Source organism: Pseudorca crassidens, chromosome 14 (genome assembly GCF_039906515.1).
Source record: "Pseudorca crassidens isolate mPseCra1 chromosome 14, mPseCra1.hap1, whole genome shotgun sequence".
Taxonomy (NCBI): Eukaryota; Metazoa; Chordata; class Mammalia; order Artiodactyla; family Delphinidae; genus Pseudorca; species Pseudorca crassidens.
In genome coordinates this window covers 30,972,049-30,995,982 of record NC_090309.1, presented here as the reverse complement: position 1 = coordinate 30,995,982, position 23,934 = coordinate 30,972,049, and the positions used below count along the sequence as shown (strand labels likewise).

Genomic DNA, 23,934 nt, shown 5'->3' with positions numbered 1-23,934 from the left:
ACATTTTGGTACGTGACTCTTTTTGAATTATGGTTTTCTCAGGGTATATGCCCAGTAGTGGGATTGCTGGGTTATATGGTAGTTCTATTTGTAGTTTTTTAAGGAACCTCCATACTGTTCTCCACAGTGGCTGTATCAATTTACATTCCCACCAACAGTGCAAGAGGGTTCCCTTTTCTCCACACCCTCTCCAGCATTTATTGTTTCTGAATTTTTTGATGATGGCCATTCTGACTGGTGTGAGATGATATCTCATTGTAGTTTTGACTTGTATTTCTCTAATGATTAGTGATGTTGAGCATTCTTTCATGTGTTTTTTGGCAGTCTGTATATCTTCTTTGGAGAAATGTCTATTTAGGTCTTCTGCCCATTTTTGGATTGGGTTGTTTGTGTTTTTGTTATTAAGATGCATGAGCTGCTTATAAATTTTGGAGATTAATCCTTTGTCAGTTGCTTCATTTGCAAATATTTTCTCCCATTCTGAGGGTTGTCTTTTGGTCTTGTTTATGGTTTCCTTTGCTGTGCAAAAGCTTTGAAGTTTCATTAGGTCCCATTTGTTTATTTATGTTTTTATTTCCATTTCTCTAGGAGGTGGGTCAAAAAGGATCTTGCTGTGATTTATGTCATAGAGTGTCCTGCCTATGTTTTCCTCTAAGAGTTTGATAGTTTCTGGCCTTACATTTAGGTCTTTAATCCATTTTGAGCTTACTTTTGTGTATGGTGTTAGGGAGTGATCTAATCTCATACTTTTATGTGTACCTGTCCAGTTTTCCCAGCACCATTTATTGAAGAGGCTGTCCTTTCTCCACTGTACATTCCTGCCTCCTTTATCAAAGATAAGGTAACCATATGTGCGTGGGTTTATCTCTGGGCTTTCTATCCTGTTCCATTGATCTATCTTTCTGTTTTTGTGCCAGTACCATACTGTCTTGATTACTGTAGCTTTGTAGTATAGTCTGAAGTCAGGGAGCCTGATTCCTCCAGCTCCATTTTTCGTTCTCAAGATTGCTTTGGCTATTCGGGGTCTTTTGTGTTTCCATACAAATGGTGAAAATTTTTGTTCTAGTTCTGTGAAAACAGCCAGCGGTAGTTTGATAGGGATTGCATTGAATCTGTAGATTGCTTTGGGTAGTAGAGTCATTTTCACAATGTTGATTCTTCCAATCCAAGAACATGGTATATCTGTCCATCTATTTGTATCATCTTTAATTTCTTTCATCAGTGTCTTATAATTTTCGGCATACAGGTCTTTTGTCTCCTTAGGTAGGTTTATTCCTAGATATTTTATTCTTTTTGTTGCAGTGGTAAATGGGAGTGTTTTCTTGATTTCACTTTCAGATTTTTCATCATTAGTGTATAGGAATGCCAGAGATTTCTGTGCATTAATTTTGTATCCTGCTACTTTACCGAATTCATTGATTAGCCCTAGTAGTTTTCTGGTAGCATCTTTAGTATTTTCTATGTATAGTATCATGTCATCTGCAAACAGTGACAGCTTTACTTCTTCTTTTCCGATTTGGATTCCTTTTATTTCCTTTTCTTCTCTGATTGCTGTGGCTAAAACTTCCAAAACTATGTTGAATAAGCATGGTGAGAGTGGGCAACCTTGTCTTGTTCCTGATCTTAGTGGAAATGCTTTCAGTTTTTCACCATTGAGGACGATGTTGGCTGTGGGTTTGTCATATATGGCCTTTATTATGTTGAGGAAAGTTCCCTCTATGCCTACTTTCTGCAGGGTTTTTATCATAAATGGGTGTTGAAATTTGTTGAAAGCTTTCTCTGCATCTATTCAGATGATCATATGGTTTTTCTCCTTCAATTTGTTAGTATGGTGTATCACGTTGATTGATTTGCATATATTGAAGAATCCTTGCATTCTTGGAATAAACCCTACTTGATCATGGTGTATGATCCATTTAATGTGCTGTTGGATTCTGTTTGCTAGTATTTTGTTGAGGATTTTTGCATCTATGTTCATCAGTGATATTGGCCTGTAGTTTTCTTTCTTTGTGACATCCTTGTCTGGTTTTGGTATCAGGGTACTGGTGGCCTCGTAGAATGAGTTTGGGAGTGTTCCTCCCTCTGCTGTATTTTGGAAGAGTTTGAGAAGGATAGGTGTTAGCTCTTCTCTAAATGTTTGATAGAATTCGCCTGTGAAGCCATCTGGTCCTGGGCTTTTGTTTGTTGGAAGATTTTAAATCACAGTTTCAATTTCAGTGCTTGTGATTGGTGTGTTCATATTTTTTTTTTTTTTTTTTTTTTTGCAGTACGCGGGCCTCTCACTGTTGTGCTCTCCCGTTGCGGAGCACAGGCTCCGGATGCGCAGGCTCAGCGGCCGTGGCTCATGGGCCCAGCCGCTCCGCAGCATGTGGGATCTTGCCGGACCGGGGCACAAACCTGTGTCCCCTGCATCGGCAGGCGGACTCTCAACCACTGCGCCACCAGGGAAGCCCTGTTCATATTTTCTGTTTCTTCCTGATTCAGTCTTGGCAGGTTGTGCCTTTCTAAGAATTTGTCCATTTCTTCCAGGTTGTCCATTTATTGGACAACTTTATTGGCATAAAGTTGCTTATAGTAATCTCTCATGATCGTTTGTATTTCTGCAGTGTTAGTTGTTACTTCTCCTTTTTCATTTCTAATTCTATTGATTTGAGTCTTCTCCCTTTCTTTCTTGATGCGTCTGGCTAATGGTTTATCAATTTTGTTTATCTTCTCAAAGAACCAGCTTTTAGTTTTATTGATCTTTGCTATCGTTTCCTTCATTTCTTTTTCATTTATTTCTGATCTGATTTTTATGATTTCTTTCCTTCTGCTAACTTTGGGGTTTTTTTGTTCTTCTTTCTCTAATTGCTTTAGGTGCAAGGTTAGGTTGTAAAGTAAAATAAAATAAAGTAAGATAAAATATAATAAAGTTATTAAAATAAAAAAATAATTAAGAGAAAAAAACGGACGGATAGAACCCTCGGACAAATGGTGGAAGCAAAGCTATACAGACAAAATCTCACACAGAAGCATACACATACACACAAAAAGAGGAAAAGGGGAAAAAATCATAAATCTTGCTCTCAAAGTCCACCTCCTTAATTTGGGATGATTGGTTGTCTATTCATGTATTCCACAGATGCAGGGTACATCAAGTTGATTGTGGAGCTTTAATCCGCTGCTCCTGAGGCTGCTGGGAGAGATTTCCCTTTCTCTTCTTTGTTCTCACAGCTCTCGGGGTTCAGCTTTGGATTTGGCCCCGCCACTGCGTGTAGGTCACAGGAGGGCGTCTGTTCTTCGCTCAGACAGGACGGGGTTAAAGGAGCCGCTGATTCGGGGGCTCTGGCTCACTCAGGCCAGGGGCAGGGAGGGGCACGGAGTGCGGGGCGGGCCTGCGGCGGCAGAAGCCGGCATGACGTTGCACCACTCTGAGGCGCCCCGTGCGTTCTCCAGGGGGAGTTGTCCCTGGGTCCCGGGACCCAGGCAGTGGCGGGCTGCACAAGCTCCCCGGAAGGGGGGTGTGGATAGTGACCTGTGCTCGCACACAGGCTTCTTGGTGGCGGCAGCAGCAGCCTTAGCGTCTCATGCCGCCATGTTAGCCGTGGCTCGCGCCCTTCTCTGGAGCTCCTTTAAGCAGCGCTCTTAATCCCCTCTCCTCACGCACCAGGAAACAAAGAGGGAAGAAGTCTCTTGCCTCTTCAGCAGGTCCGGACTCCCTCCCGGCCAGCCGTGGCGCACTAACCCACTGCAGGCTGTGTTTACGCCGCCAACCGCAGCCCTCTCCCTGCGCTCCGACCGAAGCCCAAGCCTCAGCTCCCAGCCCCGCCCGCACCGGCGGGGGAGCAGACAAGCCTCTCGGGCTGGTTAGTGCCGGTTGGCAGCGATCCTCTGCGGGAATCTCCGCGCTTTGTCCTCCGCACCGCTGTTGCTGTGCTCTCCTCTGCGGCGCCGAAGCTTTCCCCCTCCGCCACCCGCAGTCTCCGCCCGCGAAGGGGCTTCCTAGTGTGTGGAAACCTTTCCTTCTTCACAGCTCCCTCCCACTGGTGCGGGTCCCGTCCCTATCCTTTTGTCTCTGTTTATTCTTTTTTCTTTTCCCCTACCCAGGTACGTGGGGGGTTTCTTGCCTTTTGGGAGGTCTGAGGTCTTCTGCCAGTGTTCAGTAGGTGTTCTGTAGGAGTTGTTCCACGTGTAGGTGTATTTCTGGTGTACCTGTGGGGGGGAAGGTGATCTCCGCGTCTTACTCTTCTGCCATCTTCCCGGAAGTCCTCCTTGAACATCCTATTTAAATTATAGCTTCTGTCGCCTCCTGGTTCCCTATGTCCTGATCCCTATGCTTGTTTTTATCCATAGCACTTAACACCATCTGACATACTACATACTTACTTGTTTATTGTCTGTCACCCCAATCAAGGCTGTAGGTGTCATGAGGGCAGGAGTTAGCATTGCTGTCTGGTTTGCCACTGACCGTTTGGTACCCAGAAGGGTTTCTGGCATAGAGTAGGCCCTCGAGTTATATTTGTTGGATCAGTTAATGAATGAACAAATGGTACTGGCCCATAGGTAGACAAATATATTGGTAGGATAGACTAGAGAGTCCATAAATCCATTTTTTTAAATCCATTTTTATATACAGGAATTTAATAATTTGTGGTTGTTTTTTAAGGGCAAGGAGCATTTCAGTGAAGGGGGAAAATGGTGGTTTGTTTATTTAATATCTGGAAGCTTCATGATGGATCTAATACATTTGGAAGAAAACAAAGTTAGGTTGCTACTTCATGTCACAAAAAGAATACATCTTAAATTAATTGAATATCTAACTGTAAAAAATAAAGTTATAAAATTGTAAGCAAAAATATAGAAATTGTAGAAGAATTTTTGTATAATTTCCGGGTGTATATGCTTCTGGAGGGGGTGAGATGAGCCTTCTTAGACCAGAAACAAACAAAACAAAAACCCACACCATTTAGAAGTCATAAAGGAATAGATGACAAGTTTGATTGCATTTAAATTTTATAATGGCAAAAGACACTCAGAAACAAAATATCAATGTGGAGAAACCAATTGCAACATATTTGACAAAGGGTTATATTCCTTATATACAAGCACCATCTCCTGATAAAAAAAGAGACAATCAGCTCATTAGAAATACCAGCAAAGAATATTAAAGGTTTTTTTTTTTTACCCATCAGGGTCATTCACCCTTACATCAAATATACACTGATTTTCTACTGTGTGCCAGGTATCGTTCTAGGTATTAGAGATAAAGCAGTGAAGAAAACAGACAAATATCCCTAACATAGAGCTCATGTTTTAGTGGAGGGAGCTAGATAAGAAATAATAAGAGATAAACTATATGGTATGTTAGAAGGTGATATGTGCTATAGAAATAAAGCCATGTAAGGGGGAAGCATAAAGGAAATGAATTAGTTTGCCCAACTCTAGGGAAATGAATTAGAAAACCTAGGTGAAATGGATGCTTTTCTGGGAGAATGTAAATTATAGGAATGATTGTGGAGGAGAGAGAAAAATTGTAATCAAATTATATATCATAAAATATCTAGAGAGGGCTTCCCTGGTGGCGCAGTGGTTGAGAGTCCTCCTGCCGATGCAGGGGACACGGGTTCGTGCCCCGGTCCGGGAAGATCCAACATGCCGCGGAGCGGCTGGGCCCGTGAGCCATGGCCGCTGAGCCTGCGCGTCCGGAGCCTGTGCTCCGCAACGGTAGAGGCCACAACAGTGAGAGGCCCACGTACCGCAAAAAAAAAAAAAAAAAAAATCTAGAGAAAGTTGTTCAAGAACAGCCCCTAGAGTAAGCACCAGAAGAGATATTTCAAAGATGAATTCTACCAAACTTAGAAAGCAGACAGGTCATTGATTTTTAAACTACGTCAGTTTAGAAAAAGAAGTAAGGTTGTGGAGAAATGGTCATTCTTTTACATATTTAGTGACAGTGGGAATTTGTATAAGCTTTTTGGAAAGTATTCTGTCAATATCTAGTAAAATTAAATATCTGTCTATCCATGTCCTTTAATCTAGGTGTCTCACTTGCCTTTGGAAATAAAAATATTAGTTGGTAAGGCTGTTTGTATAAAACAATGTTTGTAAGTATCAAAAAGACTGAAAACAACTTTAGTGTTCAGCAGGTTGAAGAATTGATGATAGAGTCATGCTGTGAGTCTTATGCAACTATTAAAAAAAGAGGATTTATATGATTTACTTGGAGAAATGTCAGTAATCAGGAAAGTAAATAGCAGGCCAATGTGTAAACCTTTGGGAAAAAAAGAATGAAGAACATTTCCCATTACATGCAATTAACACGGTTGGGTATGTTTGTATGAATATAAAGAAATATATGGAAGGAAATAATCACACTTTAACATTGGTTATTTGGAGTTTGGGGAGAGCTTCTTGGCTTTTTCTTTGTTGTTTTTGGCTTGTTGCCTCTATCAGGACTTTAAGTTTGAAAAGAAAATCCGGTAAGATTATTTTATAAAAGACTTTTCTTTCAGCCTTTTCTATGCTTAATGTGAATAAAAGAAATGCATCTACTTGTGTTGCATCACAACTAGCAGTTGCTCGCAGGTGATGTGAATTGCATGGTATCCAAGGGGCAGGACTTGTGAATTCTACCAGATTTTGCCCAATGATTGAATTGTTTTGTTGGTGTAGTAGAGGTACTTTGAGAAGTTACTCAAAGTCTCTTAACTCAAGGTTTTTAATCGGTAAAATAAAGGTAAAAAATATCTATCACATTAGGTAGGTATTTTTATTACGAAACGACTCAAAGGATTTTCCAGGTGTTAAGCTTTTAGCTCAATTAGCTTTAATTGAATTCAAATTTCTTGACGTGTTCAGTGGCTATGATATACCTCGCATCATTGTAAATTTATATCTATTGATTTGATATTGAAATATTAAGTATTTCTATATCTATGTTTAAAGGATAAAGGCAGGTGAAATCTTAATCATACAAAGCATTACGATATCCAATGCCAGATGAATACCATGTATTTTAATGTATTATTGAAGGCAAAAATGATCAGGGAAGACTTCATGGAGGTGAGACAATGCAGGTCTCACATATGCGCATGATTTGAACAGGACAATAGAGGACAGGCACATAACAGGCAGAGGCACCGATACCGGTGCCCGAGTTTTGCCGGGGAGGCCTGGAACGCCACACGAGAGAGCGCCCCCTTCCGGAACCGAGTTCCTCCTGCCCCTTTCTCGTGCCTCCGGGCGAGCGCGGTGCCGGCGGTACGCAGGCGCCGCGAGCAGCTGAGGGCTCGCAAAGGCTCGACCGGCGCGCATGCGTGCGGCTCTTTGGAGGCGGTAGCTTCTTCGGCGTCGAGACTGGAGGCTGAGTCTAAACTGTGTGGGGCGCAAATGGGATCCGGCTGTTAGTCGGGTAGGCATAGGTAGGACGGCTGCCTTGTGGGGAGCAGGGGGCTGGAAGGCGGGAGTCCGTAGCGTGGGGGTCCTGAGCCTTTCCTTTGCAATCCGGGCCGACTATTGTATCTGTGTCGCAGCGGCTGCGCACAAAATGGCGGCGGGCTGACGGCGGGGGCGGGAGGAGGTTGGGGGACCCCCGGGATGGGAAGGGAGCTCGGCTGCCTCTCCACCGCGTCGTTTCACCGCACTGCCCCCGGAGGGCCGGGTCGGGGCCCGTGCTAGGACCCTACTTCAGGAAGAGCCGCCTGACGCCGTTTGCACTGGGCGGAGGAACGAAAACAGCCCTTCGGCAAGGCCGTGGCGGCCCCTTCCCCATCCGCGGAGGGCCTGCCGAGAGCGCACCAGGCCTGACAGACGGAGGAAGCGGTGGTGAGGGAGCGTCGCGGAGGGAGTAACCATTCCCGTCGGGCCTGGAAGAGAGGCGGTGGAGCTCGAGCTGAGCCCTTTGGCGAGCAATATTGTGCAAGAAGCGTGGAGAGAAGAGCGTGTTTTGTGTTTGGGGCTGGGGAAGGGGGAGTTGGGGTGAAGAGGGAACCTACGATCCAGCGGCTTTTGCTGGTCGGGGTTTTCTCTCCCTGCCTTGTGCGGGCCTGAAAGCAAAGAGAGTGTCACCTCTGTGCGGGATACCGAGGGCTCGTGAACTGCTCTGATACTTAATTCCAAATTACTCAGAGGAATCCAGAATGCGGATCGTTAGTGATTTAGGTTTGCGTGATTCCTAGCTTGGGCCCCGTTCTGTTCAAGGTGGGAGGAGAATGTGTACCACACACAAGAATCCTGGAGGACATCTGAAACAGATCTTTTGTTGTTTGGGATAACTGTGAATAAGGGAGACATATTATTACAAGATCTTTAGTTGAAGTAGACAACGAAGGCTTCCTCAAGCTGTTTTCTCTTAATTTTAAAATTTGCTCTGAGGCAAAATTTGGGGGGAAAGTAATATTTTAATCTGGAGGAGTTCTGAAGAAAAATTTGTTAGCAGGATCCGGCGACTTCTGTTGATTCAGATTCTTTTTCTAACCAGCTTTGGAATTGTGCACAAAATTTTTTTTTTCTTTATTTGTTATAAAGGGTTAACTCATTTTTCAAGGATGTTTGCTGGCTCAGATTTGCAATTAAAATTGATAATCTGAAAAACAATTTACAAAAAAAGTGAGTTTAATGAAGTTTATACAGAATAATGAACACATAATTTACATTATTTCAATATAGCTTTAAATATTGCTGATGATTAGGTATTCTAGACTTAGTGGGCTTATGTTGCATTCTTTTTCCATTTGACAGCATTTCATATACACTATATTCTCATACTCGGTAATATACACTTAAATAATCATGTGAAATTAACATGTTAATACACAGAAATAATGCTGGGCCTTCTTGATTGTGTTGGAACCAAGTGAGGGTAAAGATAAAACAGTTGGAAGAAACCACAGAATCTCGTTCGTTTTTATTAACTGGTTTTCATGTCACACATATTTATTACCTTGAGTAGTGGTTGTATTTTAGTTTTGTAATCTCTTGTATTTTGTTATGGGGGGCGTATACAGCATATACTCAGGTTTAAAAAAATACTTACAATTAGTGATCACTTTGTACTTCATGGCTGTCTTAAAATTTTTCTCTTGGGTGCTCTTAGGAAGGTGATCTCTGGAAATTTTTTTTATGTAGTGAAAGAAAATGAGAGACAAATAGTTTAGTGGAAAGAGAATATAGGCTTTGGAATCAGAAGCTCTGGCTTCGAATCCCTGTTTTCCTCTTAACTGTATGAGTGAGATTTGGGGTAAGTTATTTTAGTCTTTCTGAACTTTTGTTTCCGTATCTGTAAAATGGTGATACCACTACTTCCTGCTTGGGATTATTGTGAGGATTAAGTTAGAAAAGGTATAAAAAGCCCCTATCCTTTGGCACGTAGTAGGTACTTAATAAATGTTAGCTGTTACTATTGTTGCAAATTTTTAAGTGCTTAGGCAGCATCTTTTAATAGAAAATTGCAACCTGTGGATACTACCTCTTAATTAAAAAGAAGAGGCTTAAAGGAATTTAGGTTAAATTGATAGAATTTTGGAGCTGAAAGATCATATAATCTTTCATTAAAATATTTTCATCTATTGATATAAACTTATCAAAATAATATTGTATCCATTTATTTATATGATTATTATGTTCATCTTTGTATCTGTCCCAGTGCTTGGTATGTATTAGATGCTCCTACGTTGAGTGAATGAACTCAGGTGGTGGTTGCCAGAGTCTGGATAAGAACACAGGCCCTTGGGAGTGCAAATCGTGCTCTTTCTACTGTGACTTAATGTATACTGGTCAAGGTTTGGAAAATATCTGTCCAAATAATTAATAAAATGCTTTATATACTGAGAAACAGTGCTTCCAGTATGGGTACCCAGTAATATATTTTGGGCTGTTGTGCAAGGAAACAAGCTACTGAATGTTGAAATGTGGTTTTAGAGATCCTCCAAACTGAAAGTAATTATACTTGTGGCTAAAGCCAATAAGCCTTCTTTGTATCCAACTTTACTTACTCTTTCATTGCTTCAACTTTATTTACTGTAGTCTGAAATTTGTGATTGAAATGAAAACGGAAGGAAGATAGGTATATGGAAAATAAGAGAATAATGGAAAGGAAGAAATAATGGTAGGGAAAAGGTGAGGTACAGAAATAAAACACAGCTCTTATGATCAGTGAGGATCAAGAGTAACGGGCTTTGTATTGAAAAGAGAAATGTTCAGGGAGTATAGGAGAAGGGGTTTTAAGGTGCACATATTTTGATGTTTTCTTAGTGCTTACCCTGGGGTACGTACATTTTGGATTATTTTTCTACTCTTTTGAGCCCCTTAAATAACAAAGTATATTTATTGTTACAGTCATTCTTAAGTTTTCATACTTTTTTCTTGCCTTACTTCCACAGTCTTCATTTTATTAATCTTGCAACTGATTTCCCTGTTGTTCTTGCTAATGAGTGAATGTTGCCAACTTTCTATTCTTTTGAATTTCTTCACTTCTTTCAAAAAAATTTTTTTTTATTAGGGAAAATTTTAAAGGTACGCAAAAGCAGAGAGTATTTTATAATGATTCACCTATCACCCAGCTTCAACAATTATAAGCTAATGGTCAGTCTTGTCTCTACCCTCCATCCTGTTATTTTTAAGCAAATCCCATAACATATCATTCATCAATTTATAGTTTAGAATTTTTCTCCAAAATATTTAGGAAAAAACATGCATATCACACCTAAAGTAATAATAGTTCCTTAATATCAGAGATTCAGTCAGTATTCACATCTCCCTAATTGTTTCTTATACACCACACACGTGTCTGTGTATACATGTATTAATTTAATTTCTATTTCTACTACCATATTGAAATTTTCAGAAATTACCCATGTCTTAATAAAAGGAACAAACAACTACCTGCTTCTTAGGTAAAGCATTTTGTTTACTGTCTTAACATTTTTTGAGCATCTGTTGCATGTCACGGGGTATAATTTTAATCATTCTTCACATCAACATTCTGTGCTGTTATACTGAGTCTTGGGTTAATCAGCTTGCTGAGGCTCACATTTTTAGCAAGCAACAGGATCAGAACTAAAGCACTGAGTCCAGGGTCTAAGTTCTTAAAAAACGCTATGCTATGTTAGTGTTAAATTTTACTTATGGGAGTTACCCAATTTTGCATGAAGTCACTTGCTGGCACTCCTTGTAGCAGGGTGGATATCTTCAGATAAGTGGAAATTTCCCCAAAAATGAGATAATTATGGATTGCATAATGGGCTAACAGTCAATAGTTAGGGAGTGAACATGTTGCAGAAGAATAGCCAAATCCAAAAATGTGCTTAGGACTGATGCTCTTTATCATTGCCAGCTTTCTGCCTGTTGCCATACTTGCTTATAGTCCCTTTTTGACCTAGTACTAAGGTGTTAGATAGCCTGGTATTGGGTCATTTACTATTTGAATGAATTAAACTGCTGGCTTACAGGGGAATTCCGTATTTCCCTTCCCTTTATCTATCGTTTTGCGTGCTTGCATGCACCCTTATTTTTTTCCTGAACTACCTTGAGAGTAAGTTTCATGTATTGTGTTCCTTTACCCTTTATTAGTTTATTAATTAGCGTAATAGTTTATTTCCTAAGAATAGGATGTTTTCTTTTGTAGTCATAGTGCCGTTATCAATCTCAGTAAATTTAATATTGATAATATTTTTTACCATATTCTGATTTTGTCTGTTGGCCCAATAATGTTTCTTATAGCAGTTTTTTCTCCCCTCCAGTACAGGATCAGTCTAGGATTAGGTAATTGCATTTAGTTGTGTTTCTTTAGTCTTCCTTGCTTTGGAATATTTCTATAGTCTTTTAATCTTTTTGTGAAATTGCCATTTTCGAAGAATACTATTTGCTTTCTTTTTTTTTTTTAATAGAACATTTTTCATTTTGGATTTTTTTGATGTTTCCTCTTGAATAGATTCAGATTATGCATCCCTGGAGAGAAAAATCAAATTGCTTTGTTCCCCCATGGTATCAGATCTGGAGGTGCAGGAAGTCCATCTGCCCCTCATGGATAATATGATGTTTGATCACATGTTTGGTCAAAATGTTTGAGGTTTTTTCTCCCTTGAACTAATTGATCTGTGGAGAGATATTTTAAGACCATGGAAATGTCCTGTTCCTCATCAGAATTTCACTCAGGATTTAACATGCACGGATGATTCTTGCCTGAACCAATCTTTACATTACTGTGATGGTTATAAAATGATTTTCCAACTTAGCATTTTCTCCACATTTACAGTGATTGATTGGTATGGTGTTACGGACTCCTGGCTTTCTCAGTGGTTACTGCCCAGTCCTTTCTTGCTTTATCTTATTCCATGTATATATCTTGTTTTCCACAGTGAGAACCCTGGTCCCCAGCACTATCAAAACATTTACTTACATGCTCAGTCCCATGATATAGCTAAAGTAATTTAAGAATTGTTTTATCCATACCACTGCAAAAAAAAAAAGCAAAAGACAAAACAAACTAGTAAAAAGAGTAAGAATTTGTTTGTAGGTCTCAGTTTTCTCCTAGCTCCACCAAAACTGAGAGCATATAAATCAAATAGTGGGTTCATAAATTACTTGTTTTTAGTTTAGTTTAGTTTTCTTTTTCCCCTTCAGTGAGTTATGGTGTTCATTTGAAAAATGAATTAGTTTGCTTTCAGTTTTAGCTTTTTTCCTTCTTCCCATCCTTGATTTAATTTTTTTAAAACTTTAGTTTGTTGACATGCTTCTGAAAGTCAAAATTATATAGTAAGACATACTCCATGAAATATGGTTCCCATTTATTTCTTTTCAGTCTTGTTTTCTGTGTTATCCTACCTATATTTCTTTTTGTAACCATAAGCAGATACATGTGTTTTCTCATTTCCATTTTTTATATAAAGTAACATTATATATGCTCTTTTGTACTTTGTAAAGACTTTAAGGCATTTGGCATTTTAAGTCATTTGGCCAGATAATTTTGGTACACTTAATTGAAGATTTTGGAAACCCATTTTAGGCAGATGGGAACATTTTCTGGCTCATGCACTTCATGAAAGAAGTGAACAACCAAATGGCAGGAAGGGTAGGAATGCAGTCTGACTTCAAGAACAGTTGGAACTGGTAGTCTTCAGTACTATATTTACCTCTTGGTCCTGCTTACCTATTTTACTGGCTTTCCTTTTTTCAGTTTTCGTGCTTTCTCACTAAGGCAGTGAGTATGCCGTCAACAGCATTTTGACAACAGAGTTTTATCAGTATTCACCATTTTTCTCATTTCTAGTTTAAAAAAAAATCTCAGAAAAGATTTCTTTATTCCAAGTTGGATCTAGTGGTTTCTCTTGGACTAATGTGTTCTGTTTGTTGAGGGTGGCAAAGTAATAAGCAGGACCACCAGTGAACATCTCAGGGGGGCATCATTTACTGTGGGAACACAGTGTTGTCTGTAGAGACCCATTTATGTATGCAGTGTACATATTCCTGAAAAAGAAAAAAGCATCTGATTATACTCACATATCCTGTTTATCAAAAAAGTTGTCTTCCTGGAAATAATAACTATTAAATCATTGCTGTATAAGGTTGTTAATGGTGACCTGTTCCTGGTATTGTGCATTATTAGCAAGTTGATCTTCCGTTTTCTTTCAGATCTGAAATCATGATGGTTACCAATCCTTCCAGGTAGCAGTGAAGTTTGATGATGCCCTTCATGATAAAAACAATGTTGCTAGTTTTCTGCTTATTTTTTTCTTTCACGATTTCATTGAGGTGTACCACGTTTTGGCATTTTTAACATCCAGCATGGTACTCGTGGCACCTTCAGAATTATGACTTGTGTACCTTTTGTGAGACATGAGGGGACAAAACTAAAGGTAGAAAAGAGTTGGCTGAGTGGATCTACCTATATACTAGAGGAGATTAGAAGGTTGAGTACCAGTCAAACTGAGAAAAGCACGGAATGACATGTACTCTTGTATTAACTGGCCAGTGTAATGCTTGCATTCTTAGGTGTGAAAGTAAATTTTATATATTTTGAGACAAACAGTTGCTCTAACACAGGGTATCAAATGAAGTATGTGGGTATATACCTAGAAAATAATGTTAATTGTAGTTTTCCCTTCATGGTAAGATTATAGAAGACTTTTAATTCTTTTCTGCTTGTCAAGGGGATGATCTTTCTTTTGGGGGAGGGTGTTAATGAACATGTATTGCCTTTTTTAATAATTAGAAAAAACAAAGCTATAAAATTTAAATTTTATATATCTAGAATACAGCATGGAAAGAACACCGAGAGGAGTCACAGGTTCTGTTTGTGACCTTGCCACTTAGTTCTAAGGCTTTACTTAACCTGTAAACTTGGATTCACTTGCTCACTGGGTTGTTGTAAGGCTCAGATGAGATAACGGATATCAAATTGCTTTTTAAACAGTGAAGTGCTATAAAGTTCAAGTATGGGGTTTGATAAGTCTTTTCATTATGAATCTAATGGAGCCATTATGATCTGGCTGACTAATTTTCGATGATGCTTTTATATTTTTAGATTTCAGATTTCTTTATGAATATCTGTAAAGAAAATTAAGGATTCCCTTCCATCTGAAAGACTGTATCAAAATAGGTAGTGGACATCACAGAAATATCTCATGGGATATCATGGCGATTTTTAAAAAATCTGTTAAGCCATTTCTTCATGTCTGCCTCAAGAACTCAGTTTCTACTAGATGCTTCTAAAAGAATTTGTATGGTTGACATTTTGTTGAATATTTCATTTCTTTTCAGAGTGGCATATTTTAGTTCTTGATAGGACATAGAAAAGAGTTTTTAACTGCTACTTATCAAAATAATAATCCTTCAGGAGTTGAGAATGTTTTGTGACCATTAAATATCCTGTTTTTGAAAACCATTAAATTTAGGAAAATAAAATGTTGATTGAAAATAGCCAATAGTGTAGTTCATACGATAAAGTTTGGTGTACCCTCTTCCCCTTCCCATCCATGTATGTATGCACATACACAAAACTAGAAGAAATTACATCAGAATATTAGTTCAGTGTTGGTAATGGTTTTACTGGTAAGCATTTCATTTGCTACTTTTTATTGTTTAACAAACATCTGTTATATCATCAGGAATAAAAATTTATTTTAAAGGGTAAGTATTATTTAATTGCAGTTGTGTTCAGTGGAGTTAATAATTAAGAACTCAGATCTCAACTCAGATTTTTCCAGGTTAGTTTTATGATTTGATGTGTTGGCTCTCTGTAAATTCCATTAGGTGAATGAACCTCTTTATGGCCAGAACTCCTAGAATTAAGTGAAGAAGGCTTTATAATTGTTGTCTTTATTTGTTCAGTTGTTTTCCAGGTGTTAATGCCAAATTTACCCTTGTCTTCCTGGTTCTTGTTTCTTATCACATTGTTTTTAGGTTATATCAGTTTCATTCTCAAAAGACTGAGGGTTTATTTTCTTTGGTGTGGCATAACCTAATTCTTAATCAGGGGTTTCATATCAAGAGTCCTTTGCTTGTTTTGCTTAATTTTACTTTTTTCATCTCACAAATAGTTTTTTTTCCACACAGAGAAAGAGTGAAATATGAAACTGTTTAATAACTAATAAGTCAGTTGAGTCAGGTGGGAAGGAATGATGTAGGAGAGAATGAACTAAAATGAGATTTTAGACTTAAATCTGCATGTTATTTATACATTGCCTGTTAATCATAGCAAATCAGCTGATTTTGGCTTTTGTTAGACTTTGGTGTGATAATATTAGATTAGATTGAGAAGTATGAAATTACGTTGGTTTTATACTCTCCCACCCTCCTTTTTTGTTTTGTTAAAAATGTCATACTTAATATTTAGCACTTTAATTTTTTATTTTGGTAATGTTCAAACATGTAAAAAAGTAGAGAGGAAAGGTGATAAATCCTTTTGGACCCGTCACTCAGCTTCCACAACAGATATTTTTGCCAGTTGTGCTTCATCTAACTTCTCACTCACCAAACCCCACCCCTCACTCCCGCCGACATGCACCCTTTGTTTCCTAGATTATTTTAATGAAAATCCCAAATTCATCATTTCACTTGCTAGATACTTGAGTCAACATTTGATTCTTTAAATGCCAGTGCATCAACAAATCTATGTGGATAACTGTAGATTTTCAGTTTATAACAGCCAAGGAAAAAGTGTTAACTTTAGACTGGAGCATACTATTGTGTAGCTGGGAAGCTTGCCTTTTTCTGATCTTTTTGCATTTTGAGTTGTTTTTTTTTTTTTTTAAGACATTGACATTAGCAGGCATTAATTGCTTCAAAATGCTTTTATAAAGCACAGCTGACTTTTTGGATTGCTTTTACTTTTGGGCTTACAGAGCATCTATTATATTGTAGTTCTTCCAGGATAGGTTTTGTGTTCAAGAGATTTAACTCTAATTCTTCTGAATCTGTTAAGATAGAAAGAGGTTGTATGTGAATAGAGATAGAAATTATTTTTATGATTTCTGCTTTTACTCATCTCTTACCCTTTTTGCCCCCCTAAATTTAGCTACCCTCTGCTTTGCAGAGGCAGAGATTAAAAGATATTGATGCTTAGGAGTGAGATTTGTCTGCCTGAAAGACCCCTGCTCAGTGGAATGAGGGGAGGGAGAGTGAAACTGACATTTAGTGGGCAGCTCATTTGTTAGACACTGTACATATTTGTATTTCATCTTAGTCCTTAACAATAATCTGTAGAGGAAGATACTTTCCTTTTTTACAGATGAGGAAACTGATGCTCTGGAGATTAAGTAGCTTGCCCAAAATCTTAATAGTAAATGGTGAATCCGGTAGAATTCAAACCCTTCTCATCTGACATATAGAGATACATTACTAGCTTAGAAATGAATTTGAACATGGCATGTATTACTGCACTTATTAGATTAACAGCTTAATGTGTGCCATAGGAGATGATCAAAGAGATTCTTGTGGGGTGGGACTTGGAAACAATCTTGAAGATTGAGTTTAATTCAGAGACCTAGGAGTATTCTAGGTAGTGAGGTATGAATAAAGTATGGAATGTGTTGAAAGTGGTCAGGAGATTGCAAATAGACCAATTTGGCTGTAGCAAAAATTTTTCATTAAGTATAGGCTAGGAAAGTGTGAAAGGTAGATTGGGATTAGGTTATATACTAAATGCCAGGTTGACAAGTTTGGACACTATCTTACGAGAAGCAGTAAAGTGGTGAAGATTTTTATGTAGAGGAGTGATAATAAAAAGTGTTTTAGGGATATTAATCAGTAACGACAGAATGAATTGGGGTGGAGGCCAGCTGTGGTATAGAGTGATGAGAGCTTGCAGTAGGGTGATGGTGGTGGTGAAAGGAAAAAGGAAAGTATATGTTAGAGACATTGACAGGAATACGTAGAATTTTATGTTTAGTTAGAAATGGAGAATGAAATGTTTTTGAGCCTCATTGACTAAAGGAATTGGTGTAGAGAACAGAGGGTTGAAAATGGATAGTTTTGGGAGAAAGTTCCAAAGTTAGTAAAAACAGTAGCTAAAAGTTGGCATAAGGGAGAGAGGTTCTTGGCAATTTTTATTTTTTCTGTCTTCATAGATAATTTTATTAAATAGTCCTGGGGTTAATGAAGAATCACGTGTCTCAACTGAAACTATATTTTGTCTTGGTCTAGAATTTTATAGCTTTGTCAGAAACACGCAGTTAATAAGTTTAATTAGTTTAAAAATTTTAAATCATCCCAGCAAGCTGTTTCATCTTATTACAGTGTTTTGTTCAGAAGCTTTAACCGAGGCTATTCTACATTTTAAAAAATTTGATAAACACATGTTTAGTAAGACCTTGTTACCTGAAATCTCTCTTATCCCAGTTCCCTCAAAACTCTAGAAGATACTCATAAAACTCAACTCAAGCATTCATGACCTCTTCCAGAAATAAATCCTTTTATGATGCTTTTTAGCATTGTTGTAATAATGAAAAACTCTATTTTGTTTTTCTTGTTAGATTGCTTGCACTTTGGCAGGAATCATGTTTTATTTGGCTTGAAAACTCCATAATGACTGTCACATTAGACAAAAAATGTTTAATAAATTGAATGATTCTGTACTCATTCCTTTCCACTAAAATCAAAAAGAAGGGGGAAAAAGATCTATGATGATAAAGAAACAACTTCTGAGAACTTACTGACCACAGCAACTGAATGTATATTCTCACCCCATCCCCCAATGGCATGCAGGATTTGGACACTTCTAAGAAGTTTTAAAAGGAGTTGTAATTACCGCTCAGCACCTAGGACAGCACCCAGTGCAACACAGTGTACATGAACTCTGGCTTGAGGTTTGGGGTTTGTGTTCTGGATTCGGGAAAGAAAAGAAGAGAAAGTTTTGGGGAAAGTTTAATATCCTCGTAAACACCCTAAAAGTGTATGAAATGCAGAATGGTTTCATGGCTTTGTTTCAAAATGTTTTACACTGGCTGTAGAACCCACTTCATGAAGTAGTTTGAGTTAAAATGATCTAATATTTGTGTTTTAACTTTCAGCTTTGTGTTATTCTTGGAAAATTTCGCACCACTTGTGAATTCCTTGAACCTGGGCATTGCAAACCCACTTCTGTTGGGCCCATCTCCTTTGCACTTTGCTCAGATTAAGACTCAGTTGGCGCTTCAGCAGCTGAATGCCGTTGCCTCACATAGTTCAACACCACCTTATACTTTATTAAATCAGGCTTTCTTGAAAATAGCCATGTCGAGACCCAGGTTTAATCCTCGAGGAAACTTTCCACTTCAGAGGCCACGAGCACCTAACCCTTCTGGGATGAGGCCTCCAGGACCATTTATGAGGCCTGGATCTATGGGTCTTCCAAGATTTTACCCAGCAGGGAGAGCCCGTGGGATACCACACAGATTTGCTGGCCATGAATCTTACCAGAACATGGGACCACAGAGAATGAATGTTCAGGTAACTCAGCACCGAACTGATCCAAGATTGACCAAAGAAAAATTGGATTTTCATGAAGCACAACAAAAGAAGGGGAAGCCTCATGGTAGCCGGTGGGATGATGAGCCTCATATGTCTGCATCAGTGGGAGTGAAACAGAGTTCTGTAACACAGGTTACAGAGCAGAGTCCTAAAGTACAGAGCCGCTATACGAAAGAGAGTGCCTCAAGTATCTTAGCAAGTTTTGGCTTATCTAATGAAGACTTAGAAGAGCTCAGTCGCTATCCTGATGAACAACTAACTCCTGAAAATATGCCATTAATTTTGAGGGATATAAGAATGCGAAAAATGGGGCGCCGATTACCTAATTTACCTTCTCAGAGCAGAAATAAAGAAACACTTGGTAGTGAGGCAGTTTCGAGTAATGTGATTGATTATGGGCATGCAAGCAAATATGGCTACACAGAAGATCCACTTGAAGTACGTATTTACGATCCTGAAATTCCAACTGATGAGGTCAAGAACGAATTTCGGTCACAGCCAAGCATTTCTGCATCTGTTCCCGCTCCAAATGTGATATGTAATTCTATGTTTCCTGTTGAAGATGTGTTTCGACAGATGGACTTCCCCAGTGAGTCCTCCAATAATCAGTCCTTTTTCCCAGTTGAGAGTGGAAGCAAGATGTCAGGCTTACACATTTCAGGAGGACAGTCAGTCCTTGAACCTGTAAAATCTGTCAGCCAATCCATTAGCCAGCCAGTTAACCAGACAATGAGTCAGTCTCTGATTCCTCCTATGAACCAGCAACCGTTTTCATCGGAATTAATTTCAGCTGTAAGCCAACAAGATCGGATCCCGCGTGAACCTGTCATTAATTCATCTAATGTACATGGATCGGGAGGAAGTAAAAAGAATTACCAGTCAGAGGCTGACATCCCCATTCAGTCTCCCTTTGGGATTGTGAAAGCATCATGGCTACCAAAGTTTTCACATGCTGATGCCCAGAAGATGAAGAGACTTCCAACTCCTTCTATGATGAATGATTATTATGCAGCGTCTCCAAGAATATTTCCACATTTGTGTTCTCTGTGTAACGTAGAATGTAGTCATTTGAAGGTGAGTGTTTTTAAAGATCACTGTATCATGATACTCAGCGCCCAAGTTTCCTCTAAATTCTCATGTATGCTGGTGTTAACTAGTCATTAAGGAAAAGGCAGAAATTTTGATTGCAACATCAACACTTAGTTGTAATCTTAAGTAGCCTGGCCTAAGTACTGAATTGGGTGTTAGGCTTTCTGTATTCCTGTGACTGGGCACACCACATGGGTCTGTCCATTTATTTTGAGCTTCTGAGAAGTTATCCCAGAAAATGCAACATAAAATTGATATGACGTGAACCGTACTTAGAAGACAATGTCACATGAGTTACCTTTATCTAAATAAGAGAATCTGTTAGTATAAAAATAAAAACTTGGAATAAAACATTTGTACTGCACACTTTTAAGAGACAGTCTATTGTAGCCTTGCATGTATCTATTGGTCTTGAGCTAAAGACAATTAATGTTGATTTAAATATTTTCTGATTCTGTCTGAAATAGGATTTTTAGCATTTCATGAGAAGGAGCTTCCTAAAATAACTTAATCCATAGCAAAGTTCAGTCAGGATGAATTATTCGGACCAGCTGTGGGCTCAGAGCATAGATTATAGAATGATAGAACTTTAGAGAGAAGAGTCTTTAAAAAACAAAGAAGCCTTAGGTGTCTTCATGGTTAGTATAGTTAGAATGAAGTGTTTTACAGAGGTGCCGAAGAGGAATGTAGACTATACTGTTTGATAGTAATCATTGGTGGATTTGAGTAGAAATTTCCAAGTATGTTTTATTTACTTACATATGTTTGGAAACCACTGTTTCTTCTATTTACTAATGTGATTTGAAGATGTATATTATTCAATACAAGTGGTCAGGAAGGAATGTACTTCCCATGGGAAAAAGGCCCATGATTGGCCTTTGATTCAAGGCCATAGCATTGGTTGTATACTTTGAATAGGCCTAAAAGTCTTTTGGTGTTAATTCTCTTGTTTTTTCTCCTTCCAGTGCTGCCCTTTTATTGTCTTTCTATTACCCACTCACCAGGTTTCAGCCAACAAGAATCTGATACCTAAAACTGATGCTTTTGTCATAAAGGTTAATGCCAGCAAACGAAATCAGCATTCTACCTCATTTTAGCCATATTTGCTGAGTTCTGATAAAATAATAATTGCCTTGCCCTATCACAGGGGATAGCGATAGCAAAGTCTTGAAAAATCTCAGAATAATTCATAGCACTTAGTTAAAATCTGTAAGTAGTCCTGGGCTAAGTACTGAATTGAGTGTTAGGTCCCCTGTATTCCATTTATTTTGAACTTTCAGTTAGTCATGATAAACCCAAGAAAAATATCTTAAATGTTTTAATTTTTTATCTGGTGAATAGAAAAGGTATACATTTATTCAGTAACTATTTACTGATTACTGGTTTTGTACATGGCTATATTAGGTGCTGGGATGGAAATAAAGAACTCTATAAAGTTTAATGTTGTTCCTAAGCAGTTTTTACAGTCTCACTGAGGAGAAAAATTATACACCTAAAGAATTTTTTAAAAATTGGAGGGTAACAAATGGTTCATAATTAACTTGTTTAGATATGCTGTAGGGGGAGAGATGTTTAATATTTCTATCTTGATTGCAGACTTATATCAGTTCAGGCTAGCATTATCAATTTACTGACACTTGTGTATTTAGCAGTATGTAATTAGAAAGTATAATATACTTTCTGACATCGGAAGGCTTCTGTATTCTAGTTAAATCTAGTTAAAGAAGACTAATTGAGTGACTACTGCGCTAAGTGTCTGGATTAGAGTGGTCTGGGAGGGAAAACTTCATGGAGTAGGTCGAAGATGGGTCTTGAATGATGAGTAGGCATAGATATACCCAGGGGAGGAGGGGTGACATTTCAGATAGGAGCAACAACAGTAAGTTTGAGGGGCCTTGAAAAGCTAGCCTAAGGAGTTTAGACTTGAGGTTGAGAGGCATTAGGAAGCTAATTAAGGTTCTTGATATGTGAAGTAACACATTAAAAATGTATTTCAGGGAGATAAGTCTGACTGATGTGTACAAGATGAATAGAAATGAGAAGAGATAGGGTAGGGCACCTAATTCGAGGTTCCCTAGTTATTCAAGTATAAGTTGGTGAAAGTACGGATTACTATGATAAAAGTAAAAGTTAGAGAGGAAAAATCATTTAATGATTATTAGAATTCACAGAGATTGATTGCCATCTTAAATGAACAGATACCTTTTAATAGTCAGAACAACACAATGGACCTAACTAATGAATTCTTCACTACTGGATGACAAATCATAGGGATTTGTGAACATGGACTTAGGTAGTACAAACTACCTCTCTTGTTTCTGTGATGTATCTTGCTGCCTTGTAAGTGTGCATGTATTTGACATTATAAATATGTAACCAATAAATATAAATTACCAACTGCAAATTTTTTCTTGCTAAGTAATATCTGACAGTATGTTCCCCATCTCTGAGTCTTTAAAACTATAGCCTGAAAAAGACCACAAGAAAATGTGGAATTATGTTTTTTCTAAATTGGGTTTCAGACAGAGGAGGAGCCGACCTTAGTTTAGAAGTTACGTCTTTTTGACTGTCACAGTGGGTTTAGAAACCATGTCTTTTTGTTTTGTTTTGTTTTTTTGTGGTACGTGGGCCTCTCACTGATGTGGCTTCTCCCGTTGCGGAGCACGGGCTCCGGATGCGCAGGCTCAGCGGCCATGGCTCACGGGCTCAGCCGCTCCGCAGCATGTGGGATCTTCCTGGACCGGGGCACGAACCCGTGTCCCCTGCATCAGCAGGCGGACTCTCAACCGCTGTGCCACCAGGGAAACCCCAGCCATGTCTTTTTGACTGAAATAATTCAGTTTGAGAAAATACTGACAAAAGATTTTTGGAATAGTTGGTGGATAGTGAGCTCTGATAGGGGTAGGTATTTTCACAGTTTGATTCTGGGCCCACTCAAGTCTACAGTCCTTGTAGCATCTCCTGCTTAGTAGATAGATAATTATCACTTCTTCTCTGGAGAGGAGTACTGCTCTTGGACCCTTGTCTTACTGGAGAGTCTAGAAATTGGGGTGGTGTACATATATTTACTGAGCTTAAAAGCGAGTGATGTCAGTGAGTAAAGCGGGCCTGTTAAAAGGGTGTGTGTGTGTGTGTGTGTGTAGAACTGGAGAGAGTATACCTTAAGTAAGTTAGCTGTCAGCATCACCTGATGGTTGCTATATCAAATACATGTCTAGTATTAATTACATCTTCATATTTTTTCAAGAAAAGCTGGAAATCTCTGGATTTTTAAATATCGGCAACTTATTCAAATAAAACACTTTATGGTCCAAATAAATCATGCCCAACTTGATACCTGCCAGTGTGTCTGATGTAAACAATATCCAGTTAATGTCAAAGACATGGGTTTAACAGTACTAAAGACTCTTAACTGCCAATCTCTTCTAGCTTTCTAAATATTTGTATCACTGAGCAGGATATACAGACATTTCTTTTTTGCAATCCACAATGAGTTTCATGGCTTAATGAAATAATTTAGGGTTTGTCATAACCTGCTGCTGAGCATTGCAAATAGCATGCACTTATTTTCAAATAGTTCTCGACAAGGCAGATTCCAAAATTAGTGTCAACTGTTGTTTTTAACTCTGGATATTTCTAGTTCGTCTTTGGCAATGACAAACTAAAATGTTTTTGAAATGGAAATGAATAACATTTTCCTCAAGGAAAGCGTTAAAATATGGAACTGTTCAGTAAGTTTTCTGCCTTTCCAAATGTTGGAGAAACAATAAAACATTGAGTAATATGCACATTGCTTTTAACTAACTGTTTCATTTGGGGGACTGTATCTTTGAAAACTGTATTGCCTTTAAAAAAAAAAAGCAGATGTATCTTCCAGGAGCTTTTTATGGATACGGAATGTAATTTTAGGGCAGCTTTGTG

At 38.4% G+C, this 23,934-nt stretch overlaps 1 protein-coding gene across 9 annotated transcripts in view; it reads left to right on the top strand.

Moving 5' to 3' along the window:
* Positions 1–7,244: 7,244 nt before the first annotated feature.
* The window catches only part of ZNF638 (zinc finger protein 638), an 83,623-nt gene continuing 66,933 nt past the window's right edge, over positions 7,245–23,934 (top strand). For 5 of the 9 annotated variants that reach the window (XM_067704766.1, XM_067704765.1, XM_067704768.1 and 2 more), the window contains exons 1-2: positions 7,253–7,400; positions 18,486–19,998. In XM_067704766.1, coding sequence (XP_067560867.1) covers positions 18,688–19,998 — 1,311 coding nt within the window. In that variant the 5' untranslated portion in view covers positions 7,253–7,400; positions 18,486–18,687. Of the gene's footprint in view, positions 7,401–18,485; positions 19,999–23,934 lie in introns of all 9 variants that reach the window. The other 4 variants (XM_067704770.1, XM_067704769.1, XM_067704764.1 and 1 more) reach the window with 3 other exon arrangements.